Genomic DNA, 15,645 nt, shown 5'->3' on the forward strand with positions numbered 1-15,645 from the left:
CTGCTTATAAACTTTGCAGACCAACGATGGACACAATATTTCAGGTTGCTGCACAATTCTGCTCGAATATTTAGTGCAATCAAAGGGTCAAAGGGTACATTGCAAGAGAGAAAGAAAAGACTCATACTACCGTTAGAGACCAGTTTCTATAAAGAGTAACGAGTTTGGGGGCTAGATGCACCATCCACTTTAGCATCGGGTTGTTTGAGATCCTCATTCCTTCATCGATTTCCCCTCTCAAGTCGGAGGTGATAGTGATAATCCGGGTGCAACCGTTCCTGAATTAGTCCAACCAGTCCGATCTAGTGCTAGCCTTGAACAATGCTGTCCGCACGATGACCCCACGGACACGGCATCCTCGGGGCCAAGGAAGACCCGCTCGGCACGATGTGACCCTTTGCAGCTCTTCACCACTTTGGGAAATAGGTCTCTTCAAACGCTCTATACTCTTTCAATCACACCCGGAAATGATAAAACCCCTAAATTCCCGTAGCATGGATGGACCATCTGTATATTCAAACCGAACAGCGCAATGCAGTTGAAGTTGGGGGCCACTTTGGCTATCCTCGCTGCTAGTCATGTCCTTGCCGTCACCCAAATCACCGATGATGAGATGAGCTCGCTGCTGGATGCTGGCGGCGTGAACCTGGCAGACCGCTATGCGCCCATGTGGTTTTTTGGTCAAGCTCGGAACCAGCCTCCTTGTTACCCGACTTGGGCGTTTGGTGGCTCGCCGGACAGTGCTGACGTGTATGACGACTCGCATAAAACGCCTGCTGCTGGACAGTGTGATTATCCCGATGTCGGGTGTAATTGTCGAAATCCTGGGGTGGATATTGGGAACGCCGGTCCCGCGTTCCCCATTTACTACACATACCAGAAATGCAACGATGGCGAGGTACGCGTGGTGTATAACCTCTTCTATGAAAAGGACGGGGCCAAGTTCGGCGCTATCGAAACGGGACATGATTAGTGAGTGGCTATTTGGCCTTACATAAAGAAGAACCAGTCGGTTTCTAATCAGCTGGTGTAGTGACTGGGAACGTGTGGTCATCATCCATTCACGAGACGATCAAAACATGTGGGCTCCATCCAGGGCTCTACTCTCTGCGCACAGTGGCTACAGCAGCCTGGCTTGGGGAGATATACAGAACACACTTACGACCGATGAAGTGAATGCCGGGAAAGCCAAGGACCCTAATGGCATCCAAAACAATGATCATCCCAAGGTGTACGTCTCATGGTCGAAGCATGCACACTTCGATACTCGCAACACTGGTTGGAATGACCCGGCCAGCCAGTCTTTGGAGAACGCGTTCCGCAGTCAGGACTGGTGGCACTTTGCCGACCCTCAGAACTATGTATGTCCTTCAACCTCAAGATCTGTAAGCACAGTTGACAATTCTAGATCCGAGCGGATGATAGCACCGATGCCGGAAAGGCGATTGGAGCTGCAGACTGGGGAAGTGCAAGTAGTGACCCGCCTTCTGTGCAGTCTGGCGTGTGTGACGCCTCTTAAGCGAGATGAGTGCAAATGGTATAAATCAACTTGTATGCAATTTTGTCCCTTTCTGTCTGTTGTACAAATCACCGTCGCTTCCAATGCTCAATCTGTGGATGCAATCATAGTGCGTTTCTCCGTAGCTCCTCGTGCCTGCAATTTTACAAAACATCGCTAGTTAGGCTTTCTACTTACTGTGAAGTACTCTCGATCTTGTTGCCCTGATCATCCAATTGATCACTGTCATTATCCATCCCGCTCCATTTCGGGAGTCCGTCTGGGATATCAGTCATGCGCGCTTCATAGAAGATATGGCATCTATCGAACTGATTAGTTATCACCGCACAGCAGCTGATCATAGACACTCACGTTGGCTTCAGCGTCTCTATCTTCACTCTGCGCTCCTCGTTAGATCCGTCGACTTGAATCGACTGTGGGAAGAGCAAGCAGACATTCCGACCCTCGTCCATGATTGGCGTGCGGCAATTCTTACAGGACACCTTGGTGGGTAGGCCGTAGTCCTGGGACTTATGAGTTGAGGAATAAAACACCAGATGGCTGGAACCATTGACGAATGACATTTCATTCTTGTGAAAGATCACCGCCCACTGCAGAGGCGCACCGTGAGCAACCTGACATCCGCGGCAGTGACAGTATTTGGCATTGAGAGGCTTCTCTCGCTTGATGATATAGGCTACTTTGCCACACAGGCATTGACCTCGCCATTTGATGGGGCCAAACTCGGCCTCGGTCTGCATTGTGTATGGTGAGCGGTGTTTCCATTCTTCGTCTTTGAGTGTGCTTTCTGGGGTTCTGTTGGTGAAGGCCGGGCAAGGGAGAGGCTCGATGGGCTCAGTAAAGACCATATTCGTCATTGCTGATTATTTGGTTCTGTTTGTATCTTTGAAATGGTTCTGTGTGAGAATAGCCGATGTTAGCAGCTATATTCCCAGAAGGGAAAACTCGGATATTCTTATAGAGGTCCGAACAACAATGATGTCAGGGGACATATGACGATGAACTGCAGAATTCTTCAGAAAGTTGGAATATTGGCAGAAATTGGCATTCTGATCGATCTAGACTTTTCTATTGAGTTTGTTCCTGAGTTTACTGTGTGCTGTGTGCTGTCCACTGCCACAGGTCTGATGTCTGATGTCATGAGCTCAACTGTTTACCCCAGAAACATGAGGATTTGACATATTTGACAGTTTTGACATGTTTGGGAGTCTTCCAACTGAATGCAAATATTCAAGGTAGATATCAAGGTAGCTGAATACCTGGATATCCCCTTAGACAAAGATAGACAAAGACAGCTCCTAAATTGGGTCTGAAACAGCGCTTACGAGTGCCGACGATGTGTTGATTGGGTGTTTCATCCCTGTTAGTAGAGTCCGGGGCGGGCCCTGCATCAAACGGGCGCTTTGTTCTCTCGTCTTCTCTCGTCTCTCTGGGTCTTCTCCCTCTCACCTCCTCAAAATGGGCTTTTTTGAAAAGTTACGGCGCAGCTCCAGACGCAGTGCGGGGGTTGCGACCGAGCCTCCATCGCCCCGCGTCAACGTGCCCGGCCGAGATTGCACCAAACGTCTGCCGAGGCCGGTGTTGGCCCGCATTTTTTCCTACGTTTGTCCTCACACCGTCGACAACTCATATGGCACCTCCGAGGAGTCCGCAAGCGATGGGTGCATGCTGTGCGATATGCGCGACCTGGCGCACTGCGCGCTTGTCTGCAAACGATGGTTCTTAGATGCGCGCGCCTTACTGTAACCACCTCCTCCGTCCTCAGGACACAACCAGCAGCTGACTCAATTTTCTAGCTATACAAACGTCCGCATCGACCCTGTCCACTACTGCGAATTGGAAATCGAATTAGCCGCCAAGCGAAAGCGCCGCTCTTTCTTCGACCGCAATGGCGACCCGATCGATGCCCCTCAGGTCCGATTGGAGCTTTTCATGCGCGTCGTGCGAGAGTCCCAGGGCCTAGCGAATATGGTCCTCTCCCTCAGAATGCCCTACATGACCCGTGAGGCCAACAAAGCCAACATCGCCCGCACTATCTCCGTCCTTCCTAATCTCCGCTTTGTTGATCTCCCGGTGGGTCTGTACAGTGACGAGGCATCGTGTCTCGCCTTGAAACAGGAGTTAATGGCCCGGTGTCCCGAGTTGCGTCGGATGAGCTATCGCCGTGGAGCCGAGGGCAGCTTCTCGCGCCTGCCGGGTTCCCAGCTGTGGATGAATTTGGAGGTACTGGAGCTGTCGGGGACTGTGATGGAGCCCAATACGCTACGCGCAGGACTGGCAGCATTCCCTCATCTGCGTGAGCTCACGCTGGAGGACATGGACTGGCTTGACGACTCCGCTTTCGCGGTCAATGTGCCTCTGCCCCGGTTTCCCGCTGTCGAGTCACTGACCCTGCGCGATACCCCGAATGTCACGGCGAGCGGGCTTGCCGCGATCCTTTCCGTGCCGGAAACCAAAGCCGCCTTGCAATCGCTTACGCTGTCGGCAACCGGCGTCATCCCTTCGCTACTTCATCACATCCTCTCTGCAGCCCCGCGGCTACAGAATCTCTCCATAATACAAGAGGTCTCACGCTCATTCCCTATGGAGCAAATCCCACCCATGGCCTCCAAGTCCCTGACGCTCTTGCACTACGAATTGACCTCCGAAACTCAGAACCACGGCATGCCCCCAGTGGCAGCTTCTTATTATAAATATCTCATCTCGTCCCTGATGGGCCGAGCCCTCCCAGCTCTGCGAGACTTGTATGTCCGGGACGCCCAGTTCCCCGATACACTCCTGCTGATGCCCCCGCCACGCCTCTTCGGCGGCGGCGAAAGCGGCCCTCGGACAACGGGCGGCCTCTCCCAGCCATTGAACGTGTATAGCAAGGGTCTGGATGAACTGGAGTGGAACTTCACTCCCTACGACCCTAGTCCGGTGTCTGGACGCCGGGATTCACGAACCCGCCCCGTGAGTTTCCACGAGGCCCAGCTCAGCAGGTCCTGGGGTGGTGATGCGCGCAAGAGTGTGCTCGTCGGGAATGGGTTTGGCGGGTTCCTGGCCGTTCCTGCGGAGGACGAGCGGCCTCAGAGTAGTCACCATGACAAGCGATTGAGCAAACAGGATTTGTGGCGATGAATTTATATCACAAGTGAATTTATGCGAGGGGGTGTTTTGACGGAATAATCTATGAGATCATGAGAGTAAATTTGAAAGCGTTCAGGGTATCATTTATCCAAATATATATGCAGCTATTGAGACGATTCCTTTGATTGAAGTGGCCCTGGGTCTGCGTCTGACCCTTTTGATGCCTGTACTGGCTCTGGTGCCGGAACTGCTTCTGGCGCTACTTCTGGCGCTTGCACTGGCACTGGCTTTGGGTCCGGCCATCCCTTTGGCAGAGTAAGCCCCCGCCAGGTCCATTGACTTTGCATCTCCTCGTCGGTCATATCGCAATAACCATACGTCCGACAATAACACTCGTGCTGATCAAGACAGTACTGATTCGGCTTTCCAAAGATCACTATGAAAGTCAGCTCGGGGAACACCTGAGAAAACACAGATCGACACTCACTATGCCATGAATACTCGAAGATGCGCCCACTGATCCCCGAATTCAACTCGGTATTCATCAACCACTGCTGCAGCCGAACATAATGCTCCAGGCCCTGCTCATGGATCTTACTCTTCGACAGAGCAAACTGACTACAGCACGGTGCCCCAACTTCCTCTGGTACTTCCGCCCGCGGAAACAGCTCCATGAATCGATCCGGATATTCCATCGCCGCCGGATGATGACTATCGTCAGGTCTCTCACGCAGATAGCGAGCCGGCTCGAGCTCCCTAGGACATCCAACACTCCAAGCGCATCGCATGCTCACATACCCAGCTTCCAGCACGAAATCCGCCTTGAGATCCCGGATCGATATGACCGAGTCGTACAGCGGGTTATCGACGTGCCATTGGTATCGGCCGCCATGCAGGAAGATCGACACGTCTGGAAGCGACCAGTAGCGATCGATGATATAACTGGTTGAGAAAATCGGAGTTAGTGTGGGCTGAATTAGGCAGAAGCGCATTGGCAATTTGCAACGTACGTCAGGTAAACCATTGCCTCGTTGCCTTTGTTAATTGGCACGGTTAATCCTTGGCTTGCATCTGCGCGATAAATGTTCGCGGTCCAATCGGATAAATGCTCGTCGACCCAGGACATGTTACTGGCTTCCATCGCCGCGAATATCAGTTCCTTTGCGGGGGTCGGTTCGGCCGAGGGCTCTGATGAGGGTGTAGGGGTTGGCACTGGGGCTGGGGCTGGATCTGGGGCTGGAGGTGGAATTGGTTCTGAGTCTGGGAAGTCATTTTTGTCGCCTATCACGATGACACCGATTGTTTCTTCGGGTGTCGGGGAATATAATATTAATTGATAGGAAAGCAGGAGGAGTGTTCCTGCTAGTCCCAAGTAGAGGAAGACTCGCGATCGTGGCGTCAGACACCCGTCGCGGGCGCGGAAAGGACTTGACCAGCTCATTGCATGGTTTATATTGTATTAAGAAGAGAGGGTAGAGTCCCAGAATTGATTACGGAGTGCTCGGGTATGGAGTACGGAGTATATAAGGGAAGATTAGAAATAGTGGGCATTGACGTAGTCGACTCCATTTCCTTGGTTACATGACATGTCAACAATAGGCGCTGCAAAGGTACGCCAAACAAGATGTGCAGTCAACAGTACGAATAGAAGTGCAATTGGCAGTGGATTATTGTCATTAGCGTCTTATCACGGCCCACTTGCCGAAACTGGTGAATTGCCTAGACTCTATAGGGCTGGCTCCATCTCAGGGCGCCTAAATGCTCGAACGTGGGATCCTCCGAACGTGCGCAGGTGAAAAGTAGCCTGTATAACCTGAATATCTCACTAGTTTCATTTTTTACTCCTGAGAGGCCTCGTCATCACTATCACACACGCACTGTGTCAACAAATTGAGACTAAAGTGGAGTGACATTGTAGATCTCAATCTTTTTTTTTTATCTTGTTTCAAATGCAAGGTGAGACATGCACATCTTTTTCTATAAAACGCAGATGCCATTTCGAATACAGAGTATATGCCTAAAATAAAACGAAAATACTATGCACAAAGCCACCCATATTCCATGTCAGTCTGTATAGTGTGAGAGGCTCTCTGTTTACTATCACTTCTTGGATTCAGATCGACGATCACTCCTGCTCGGTCTCGATGGGGGCCCCATCGAAGTCGGGACTGAAGCCGAAGGCTCTCGAGATCGAAGACTGTAGCGCGAGGACTTGCGAGACTCGGTTGGCTCAGAGGCTGCTTCCGCGGGGGAACTGACTCTGCTCCAGTCACAGTGCTTTTTCTGAACGGGGGCAGAAGGCGCATAGGGCATTGAACGCTTCTTGCTATTCTTCTGTGGAGCTTCCGTCGATGCCACCGAAGATGCGGACGAGTCTCGGCTCCTGAGACTATATCGCGGAGCCGGTTGGGAAGCCTCGGTGAACTGCGAATCATGTGTTTCAAAGGAACCTGTAGAATGAGCGGCCTGAGACCAGTCGAAGGGCTTTGACCAATTTTTAATGGACTGCACTGAGGAGCTCTGTGGGGTCATCTCGGGAACCCAGACTGCAGGCTCGCAGTTGGTAAAGTTGATGTCTGTGTACCCCATCGGGGTCACCTGGGGAGCCTGGATTGAAGTCTGCGGGACCAGACCGCTAAAGTCAATCTCAGGTAGCCCGGCAAAGGCAAAGTCAAAATTGTTCTGGGTAGGCATTTCGAATCCCGTGGCTGGGGGCAGCTGTAGGTCAGCAGAGTTCCAAGTGTTGTTGTTCATGTCAACGTCGCTTAACAAGCTTGTGAAGTCCATGTCAGTCATGAATTCTTGTGGGTTGGTTGTTTGAGACCAGTCAATGTCAGCTGCATCTTGAAGAATAGCGTCAAGGTCAAGTTCTGGAAAAGTGGTTGAAATGAGGTCTTCCTGAGGGAGGTCAGCTGGCGCATCCATCGTATCAAGATGGCCCAGAGAGCGGACGTGTTGGGGTTGCTCCGCAACTTCATTCGGGCTAGAGCCAAGCAAAGCTGATTCAGAAGTGACTAGATCAACTTCCTCTGTGATGGACTGTAGTGTCTGGTCAAACGTCGGGCTGAAGTTCTGAGAGTCAGAAGTGACCGGATTGATGGGTGCATCCATTGAGCCCGAGGAAATACTTTGAGCGGAATCATACCCCGGGAAAGTTCTCCATGGGGCTCCTAGATTATTAGGGCGCTGGTCACTGAAGTGCTGGAAAGGAAGCGGTTGCAAGTATGTGACATACTGGTAGTTTGATCGCTGAGGGTCCCTCAACATAGTACTGGGATGAGGGTCATGAGGAGGGAAGCCATACCGATGAATGCTCATCACGGGTTCCGACCTACCTGGGAACTTCATAGATGGGACTGGAAGATTGACAGTGTCCAAGATCAGTGCGTACTCAAAGTGCTTGCTGAAGGTAGGGAACTTTTGGCGCTGCTCCTCAAATTCTTGCTCTCCGTGCCATTCATTGAACTTGCCAGAGCTTGGCTTTGGGTTCATACGGAAATATCCGCACCATCTAAGGACTGCTGGAAGAACCAGCTCCGGTCGATAATCCATGAGTCCTTTGATGCAATGAACGCGGAAGTCACCGAGACCGTCTTCGATGGGCCGACGACTGTAAGCAGCCGAAACGGCGTACTTCAGAACGAAAGCAGGTGCGGTGTCTAGCAGTGCTCGGAATCGACCAAATGCAAGACCTTGGAGCTCAACAAGTCCAAGCTGAAGGCCAGTCTGGAACATGGCCAAGTGAACTCGCAGGAGCTGGCAGATTTGTTCACAGGTGCTGCAATCGTCGGGACTGTTTTCGACATGGTACATAGACATGTCCTCGACGTCGACAGAGTAGTCACCTGTGTAGATGAAGTGAAGGAGGCTGGGGATTTGACTACGAGACACCAACGGGGGAAGGACCAGCTGTTGGTGATCCCCGTTTTTAACGCACCAATCGAACCATTTGGTTGATTTTCGCGCAACGTCCAAGTGCAGGTCGTGCCAGCGGCCCTTTTGAGCCCTGATCTTGTAATCTGGCTTGTACTTTTCGAAGTGGGCGTCTTTGATGGCCTCGAGATCGGGCTTGCGACACCCCAACTCCCCAAAGCCCAGCCAAATGCGAGGGAGGTAGGCATGAGTGTGGCAGCGACGAGTACTAGGCAATATTGCGAGTAGGTCGATACTCAATTGAGTGAATGCTTTCTAAGGCTCTGAGATGGCAAAGTGAGAAGTCAGTGAGATGGGAAAGTTGTTGGTTGTGAAGTGCGATGAAAGCTATTGTTGTTGTCCAGGTGGGCGAGTCTTTATATAACTATCGACCAATAATTGAACCTTGGGACAATGCAGCTCTTCTTACAAGAATATCGATCCCCTTTCCTTGAAGAAAATCATACCATTCCAAGGTTGATTGTCTATAAATAATCGACCACACTTCCAAGGTTCGAGTTCATCAACATTCTTTGTCCCCCATTCTCGTCACAAAGACTCCGAGTCGGACCCAATTTAAGACAAAGACTTCGATTTATACTTGGACAATGCTTTATTGCTACTTGATATTCTCTCATTGTTTCCTTTGTGCTTTGCTTGAAGAAATGGCCCTTTTGGCTCTCAATTGAACAATATTATTGTTGCCTGTCCTTTGCTAACATTTTTCTTGCACCACCAACACAGCAATATCATGACTATGCAACAATTTGCTATATTTTCCGTGTATACATCCAAGATTCTGACCAGTCCAGCCATCAGTGACCTCATATGAATCATGGCTCCTGAGTTCGGGAATCTCACTCCACACCGCAGTACGGTGAGAGCTCACATTCTCGGAATTTAACATGAGCACCAAAGTGGCTTCCAGTGTCGTGGACACGCCAGACCAGTATTCTGCTGGATGAGCCGGGTCAAAGGTCCAGTCAGGATTGAATCCCCACTTGTAAGGACGAGCCGGGCCCCCAATGACGGGGTCTTGATGGAAAGCAAGTAAATACTCATTTTTCAGAATAGCCAGATGCTTGTAGTTAATTGAATCGAGCTTCAAGTGTGTCAGTACATGTCTGAAAGGAATATCATGGTACTTACTGGGGTTCCAATGAGTAAAGGTGATTTCATCGCCGCCCAAAGGGCAAAGTGAGCCCTATTTTCTGCAAGAGTGAGATTTCCATTCCCAACTTCTAACATATCCGGATCGGGATGACCCCAAAAGTCGACGTAGTCTAGCAAAAAAGTGTTCTCATTTGCGATCTCTGCTATGCGGACCCACTCCGCTATATATTGGTGAGCTCAATACCCTGTGCGATGGATAGTATAGACTCACGTCTGATGTCATTGGTGATGCGCCACGAGTTCCCAGTAGAATTACCCCAGGTATTCACATTGGCGTGTCCCATATCACACAGTGAATATAGTATTGTCCGATTGACGTTCAATAGTGCATCACGCATGTTGGTATAGCGCTGATGCGTTTTGGATGTTGTCCAATCGTATCCTTCTGGAGCAGGATCTATAAGATCGGGACAGGTACCATTTGGAAAGTTCCAAGATGTTGGATCCTCGTCGCTATCTGGGACGCAGCCGGTGTATTCGTCTTTCCACTCCGTAGGCACGCCACAGTCATCGTATTTGAGATCTGCAACCGTCAAAATTATCATTCACGGACGGTGAGTGGGACCACAATACATACAGTCGATCCCCCATTCTGCAAACGCCTCTGCATCCACCGTCTCATATCCCAAACTGGCAGGGTACCCGGCACAAGTAGTCTCGCCTGCACCTTTTCTGATGTATCAGCATCATGTCGGTCGACTTCAAATTAGGGTACCCACTGCTATATATCCCGATCTTCAATCCTAGATCATGCACCTGTTTTGCGACTCCGTTGATGCCATTGGGAAACTTGGAAGGGTCGGGTATAATTCGATCGTTGCTTGCGTTTCGGGCATATTTGACACTCCAGCAGTCATCGACTAAAACAAAAGACTTTAATACATCTCGGTGAATTTTGCATTCACCGATTGAAGCACATACTGTTCACATATTCGTAGCCCAAATCTTTCAGTCCCAGGTTGACTATATGTATCGCTGCTGTCATGATCTTAGTTGCATCAATATCGCACTCGAATGCGTTCCATGAGTTCCATCCTAAGGCTGGTAGCTTTCCCTGCGAAAAGTTAACACCGACTGAAGTATGGTCTTCTCTCGTGGCAGTGTTGAATGCCAGATATGTAAAAACGTCAACGTACGACCCCATGTTCCCTAACTAGAGCATTTGCTCCTGAAACAACGAAAATGGTCACAGGGAGTAGCAAGGCGCCAACCATATTGATCCGATTCAAGCTGATCAAGTCTGTTCCTCTCTCTGTATCCCAAGCTTGGAAGTAAAGATTGACCTGCTGTTCGTTATACCCAAAAAAACGCGGCGGAATTCTTTTTAAGTTGGGGAAAGTCGTGAGCTCAAATCCCAGTGTCGCTCGGTGTTGTGTTTGCTAGTTAGCATCACATGGCTTTACCTTGATCATATCCTTGAAGTTGTCATATGGTTTTAAATCGGACGTTGTATCAGATCGGGACTAAAGTGAACGGCGCCTATCACACGGAGGGATCACAGAACACAAATGCAATGATGTAGTGCGCATGTTCTGGTTCGCGGTATTCAGTGACATGGTGTCCTAGACTACTCTGGATTAGACCGCCTATATGGGAGGGATCACGCGTTCAGTATGTCTCGATGCTTCAGGGTCCCTCGGTAACGAATGATACGGTATAAAGCCGTGATGGTAATTATAATAGCTCCAGGATTGGATCATGATACATGTCTATCGTCAAATCATTAGTCGTACAATGTACATCGCGCTGCCGCCAAAATGCATACAAAAAAACGAGATTCGCTTGGCAAAAAAGACAGGCACAATCATGAACATGGTCATTGGGCTTTGCCCATGATCAGCGCACGAGCTTGGCGTGGATCAGTTCCGAGCACATTGACGAGATACTCAATGCTAGCCTCGGAAGCCAAGCGGCGCTTCTCTTCCTGGAACTCTTTATTACACGCATCCCATGTCCCAGCACGTTCCTGAGACAGCACTGTCTTGACACGAATTTTGAACGCCGCGCTCACTGGGCGATGGTCCGAGGCACGGACCTCGTGTCGACGGTAGTCAAGCTGCTTGACACTGCCCAGGCCACGGTAGAGAACACGGTCACACCAAGCAGGAGAGCGTTTCTTTTCGCTGGAGTCGTACTCGTCGGTTCCAACATCGTACTTGTAAGTTGGCGCGAAGGTGATGGGCCGCTCAGTGAAGCTGCGGAGTCGGAAACCGGGGTTCTTCCGCCGGGATAAAAGAAGTTGATCTCTGTCCAGGAGTTTTGAGAGGTTATTTTGACGGACTGCGTCAATGATCACGTTGCGAGGAATAGTGTCAATGCGATAGTTCAAGTCTCCATTCAGAATGCACACTTCGTGATCCATGATCATAGACCCATCGCCACCGCTGGCGAACTGATCTGTCCGCAAAGTCATGTTTCTTTCTGCGGGCAAAGTTTCAGCTTCCAAAATCGCGGCTATGTCGTTGTTTCGATGCGCGGTCTGCGTTTGACCAGCTGCTAAATGGCAGTTCACGAAGCACATGGAGCTGTCATCCAAGACAAAGCGGAAGACAAGGGCACCCTGTTGCAATTAGATATGAAAGGAATTTGCTCAAGCATGGGTATCACGAACCTTGTTACCATGTAAGCCACCCATTCCGCGCTTGATCTCAGAAGCACTGATGTTTTTGATATTGTGGCGTTCCTTGTGCTTGACGAAAACACAAGTGAACAAGCCCACCATGTTTGCAGTATGCAAAAGAACATAAGACTCTTCTAGAGGCATGCATTCTTGCAGAGTACGGGTGAGATGGTCTATCCAAACTCGATACTGACGACTCATATGCTCTTTCTCGCCACTTTCCTTCTTTTTACTGCTCATAAGCAAGCTCTCTGTCACGGGGTTAGCAGACGGTTCTCGTCGAATGAAGAAAGTGACTCAACGTACTTGCTGTAATCTTCTTGTTCTCAAGGTCGACCAGCTCTTGGAATCCAAATATAACGATTTCAGGCGGGTCCTCTGGAGTGACAGCATTTCGAATGAAGTCAGATGTTTTCACACTACCAGGAGTAACAGCGCCGGCATTCCAGGTGAGAACAACAGTCTTGATCTCTCTGAAGTTGCAGAATTCCACGTCTCTATGTTGCATGCGTGCGTCTGTTCATTAAGTTAGAAGCAAATTCGACCAAACGCAGTAGTTTGCACTTACCTAACCAATCATCTTCGAGCATACCATCCCAAAGACGAATACAATTATCGGTACCCAAAGAAGTCACCTGTAGGCGATTCATGGTCCACACACTGCTAGTGTCCAGTACAAAGTCGGAGACAGGGCTTTCGTGAGCGCGCCAGTCCTTCTTCACAGTCCAGGGATTGGTCGTCACGTCATAAACGTAGATCATACCAGTCTTGTATCCGGCCCAAAGATAGTCTCCGACAAATCCAAGACAGTTGATCTTGTATACGCTGACGTTGACTACCGCCACACATGAGAAATCGGTCGCGGAATAGACAGTGACCTTGCCATCGGCATGTCCCAAGTAAACCCGACCACCATCACGGGTGCTATAAGTTCCAGAAGTCACGTCACCAGAATGCTGAAGCCCAAGAGGTCTTTTGAAGACCTTGAATGAAGTATCTTCGCGTGCGTTCGGACGGTAGACATAGACGTCTTTTCCGGCTGCTAACCAAAGTTTGTCTCCAACTACCATGGAAAACGTGTGGCCTCGGGATACACGCTCCTGCGCGCTGTGGTAGCTGTACTGCAAGTTTGGTGTGCCAGTTTCGTCCGGCAACCAGATGAGCAATCGTCCCTCGTCGTCGAATGTCCACATCTCTTTTCCGTGCCGTAAAATTTGAATCACTTCTCGCCGGGAGGGGTATGATCGGGTCGCCACGATAGACTGACTAGGAATGTCGACTTCATGAATATCTCCTGCGCTAGTCCCGAGCCAGATGCGATTGCCCTCGTCTTCTAGACCTTTTCCTGGCTTGAAAGCAAGCGACAAACTCTTGACTGTCTCTCCGTGGCTGAGACTCATCACTTGTTCACCCGTGGTGAGATCCCACACTTTGGTCAAATACCCTGTCGTGCAGACATACTTGCCGCACACAGCTAGCAAACGGGTATCGTATTTCGTGGAGATCTCCTGGGGGCCAGACTTGAGAAAAGGAGGTCGTCGATTGGCTTTTGAGGCATCGGGATAATCCGTCCGCGAGATAGCTGGCTCTTCAATTTGCTCTTCCTCCTCTGTATCTGCGCGCATCACGCGCCGCTCAGGAAGGGAGGATGAGAGCTGAGGCTCGCGGGGCAGAGAGGGTTGCCGCTGGATAGGCTTGGGGGCTGGAGATTCGCTGATGCGTGGGACGGAGGGCGCAGATCTAGCAATTGGCGTCATCTGAGAGGGACTGTTCACATGCTGGGGCGGCTCTCTGACTGGAGAGAACCCTGTCCTCCGGGGTGTTCCAGAAGGTCGTGGGGAAGTCCTGGGCGATCATATGGACTATCGCTAGCTCGAAGCCTCTGCGCGGAAAGAGGCACCGCTGTTGGAGCAGTCTGCGGGGATTCGACTGGTGCAGGGGGGATTTGAACCATCAAAGGCTTAGAAGCTCGTGAGGGCTCTGGCACAGGACGATTTCTTGAGAATCCCATCTCCCTGGCATCATGTCTGGCATTGGGTGCCGGGACAGGGGATCGATCGTCAAATGAGCGCCTACTGGGTGGTTCGGTGGTTGGTCGAGCTGGCGGTGGTTTGTGATTAATCTTGGTGGAGGAAGCCAGCTTAGGTGGTGACTTCTCCGGACTGCTAGGAGGGGTGTTGAAAGGCGAGACACTTGGATCAGGCGAAGCTTGTTCTGCCCGAGGAGCCAAGGTGCTGGTATCCGGGTGAGAGAACATGGCCGGTTTCGCCGGGATTTTGGGTTTAGATGCGCGGTTCGCCGGAGGTGGCAGGGAAGCACTCTTTAGCTTTCGGTCTGCTGGACTGCCTGTGAGATTGGGGCGCAAAGACGCAGGCGACATCTGGGCCATCGGATTTCCTGCAGAGACGGAGGGTCCAAATTTCGGGATCGGAGACAGCGGCCGAGGTGGTGCGGGCGAATTGAATGCGGGTTCCTGAGCGCGATGCCCTGGGCTTCGGGCCTTACGGGTTCCATCCTGCTGTGACCAGACATCGTCGGGGTCTTGAATACGTGGAGGTGACTGAGGAGAATGAACCGTCAAGGTGGGCGGAAGTTGCGGCGACGAGCGGTTGAAGTTCATAGAGATGGGCCGGCCATATCGTCTTTCGGACAGTCCGCGATTCCGAGTCCGATCACCGTTCAATCCAAACTGGTTGGGCCTCTCCTCGGCGGGAGTCCATGGAGATTGTGGACGGGGCAAGTCAAGAGAAGCGCGAGTAGATGACCGGAGGTCGTCACTTGCCTCGGAGCTTAGATGGGTTGCGGAGGTGCGGGGGCTAGCGGTTGCAGCAGAAGGTGCTCTCCGGTGGGCAAGATTCTCGAAGTGAGACAGAAGGGAAGAGACGGGTCTCTGTGGCTATGTTCGGATTAGTTCGTTGCGTTCGGAAGTAGTTGTGAGTTCATACAGTGGGAGGGTCGTCATTGTTTGGCTGTTTTCCTATGCCCGCCATGGCTAATATCACAGATTCGTCGCCGAGGCCAACTCAAAGGATCGATCATAGGTTTAGGAAGACTTCCGAGTGGTCAAATAGTGCGACGGAGGCAGTTGGATAGGAGTTCGTGGGGACGGAAGCTCAGGCTGCAGGGATACCGTGGGGGACTGTCCTGGAAGCTTGCAGGTACGTAAGCGACGCAGATCTTCAGCGCAATATGACAACTCAGGTGTCAGTAGCTCGCAAATATTAATTCAATAAGAAGAGAAGAAGTAAAACCACAGAAACGAGACAAAAAGGGTGAAAGTCCACGTAACAAGAGTGGCGGGGAGGAAAGTGGAGGATCACGGGAGTCGATCATTTCGATGTGCAGACATCTT

At 50.9% G+C, this 15,645-nt stretch overlaps 7 protein-coding genes across 7 annotated transcripts; 2 read left to right on the top strand and 5 right to left on the bottom strand.

The window, feature by feature from the left end:
• Positions 1 to 532: 532 nt before the first annotated feature.
• N7506_010961 (uncharacterized protein) lies at positions 533 to 1,519 on the top strand (the record flags this gene model as incomplete). The annotated part of the gene is made up of 3 exons (XM_056960254.1): positions 533 to 972; positions 1,034 to 1,361; positions 1,409 to 1,519. 3 exons carry the CDS (start codon positions 533 to 535, stop codon positions 1,517 to 1,519), a joined length of 879 nt encoding a protein of 292 aa, XP_056806409.1.
• Positions 1,520 to 1,692: 173 nt separating this feature from the next.
• N7506_010962 (GFA family protein) lies at positions 1,693 to 2,367 on the bottom strand (the record flags this gene model as incomplete). The annotated part of the gene is made up of 2 exons (XM_056960255.1): positions 1,693 to 1,819; positions 1,871 to 2,367. 2 exons carry the CDS (start codon positions 2,365 to 2,367, stop codon positions 1,693 to 1,695), a joined length of 624 nt encoding a protein of 207 aa, XP_056806410.1.
• Positions 2,368 to 2,977: 610 nt separating this feature from the next.
• On the top strand, positions 2,978 to 4,639 carry N7506_010963 (F-box domain protein; the record flags this gene model as incomplete). Its single annotated transcript, XM_056960256.1, has 2 exons — positions 2,978 to 3,261; positions 3,316 to 4,639. 2 exons carry the CDS (start codon positions 2,978 to 2,980, stop codon positions 4,637 to 4,639), a joined length of 1,608 nt encoding a protein of 535 aa, XP_056806411.1.
• A 113-nt stretch (positions 4,640 to 4,752) lies between these two features.
• On the bottom strand, positions 4,753 to 6,029 carry N7506_010964 (DUF3431 domain-containing protein; the record flags this gene model as incomplete). Its single annotated transcript, XM_056960257.1, has 2 exons — positions 4,753 to 5,530; positions 5,599 to 6,029. The coding sequence occupies 2 exons, from the start codon at positions 6,027 to 6,029 to the stop codon at positions 4,753 to 4,755; spliced, it is 1,209 nt and encodes a 402-aa protein (XP_056806412.1).
• Positions 6,030 to 6,688: 659 nt separating this feature from the next.
• Positions 6,689 to 8,965, bottom strand: N7506_010965 (uncharacterized protein; the record flags this gene model as incomplete). Its single annotated transcript, XM_056960258.1, has 2 exons — positions 6,689 to 8,729; positions 8,931 to 8,965. The coding sequence occupies 2 exons, from the start codon at positions 8,963 to 8,965 to the stop codon at positions 6,689 to 6,691; spliced, it is 2,076 nt and encodes a 691-aa protein (XP_056806413.1).
• A 250-nt stretch (positions 8,966 to 9,215) lies between these two features.
• N7506_010966 (glycoside hydrolase family 27 protein) lies at positions 9,216 to 10,887 on the bottom strand (the record flags this gene model as incomplete). Its single annotated transcript, XM_056960259.1, has 7 exons — positions 9,216 to 9,602; positions 9,650 to 9,834; positions 9,885 to 10,196; positions 10,251 to 10,345; positions 10,389 to 10,533; positions 10,595 to 10,727; positions 10,810 to 10,887. The coding sequence occupies 7 exons, from the start codon at positions 10,885 to 10,887 to the stop codon at positions 9,216 to 9,218; spliced, it is 1,335 nt and encodes a 444-aa protein (XP_056806414.1).
• A 602-nt stretch (positions 10,888 to 11,489) lies between these two features.
• N7506_010967 (putative inositol polyphosphate phosphatase) lies at positions 11,490 to 15,283 on the bottom strand (the record flags this gene model as incomplete). The annotated part of the gene is made up of 6 exons (XM_056960260.1): positions 11,490 to 12,233; positions 12,285 to 12,544; positions 12,600 to 12,809; positions 12,862 to 14,033; positions 14,090 to 15,189; positions 15,239 to 15,283. The coding sequence occupies 6 exons, from the start codon at positions 15,281 to 15,283 to the stop codon at positions 11,490 to 11,492; spliced, it is 3,531 nt and encodes a 1,176-aa protein (XP_056806415.1).
• Between the last annotated feature and the right edge of the window lie 362 nt (positions 15,284 to 15,645).

The sequence above is a fragment of the Penicillium brevicompactum genome (assembly GCF_028827555.1).
Source record: "Penicillium brevicompactum strain IBT 35665 chromosome Unknown utg000007l_segment0_segment0, whole genome shotgun sequence".
NCBI lineage: Eukaryota > Fungi > Ascomycota > Eurotiomycetes > Eurotiales > Aspergillaceae > Penicillium > Penicillium brevicompactum.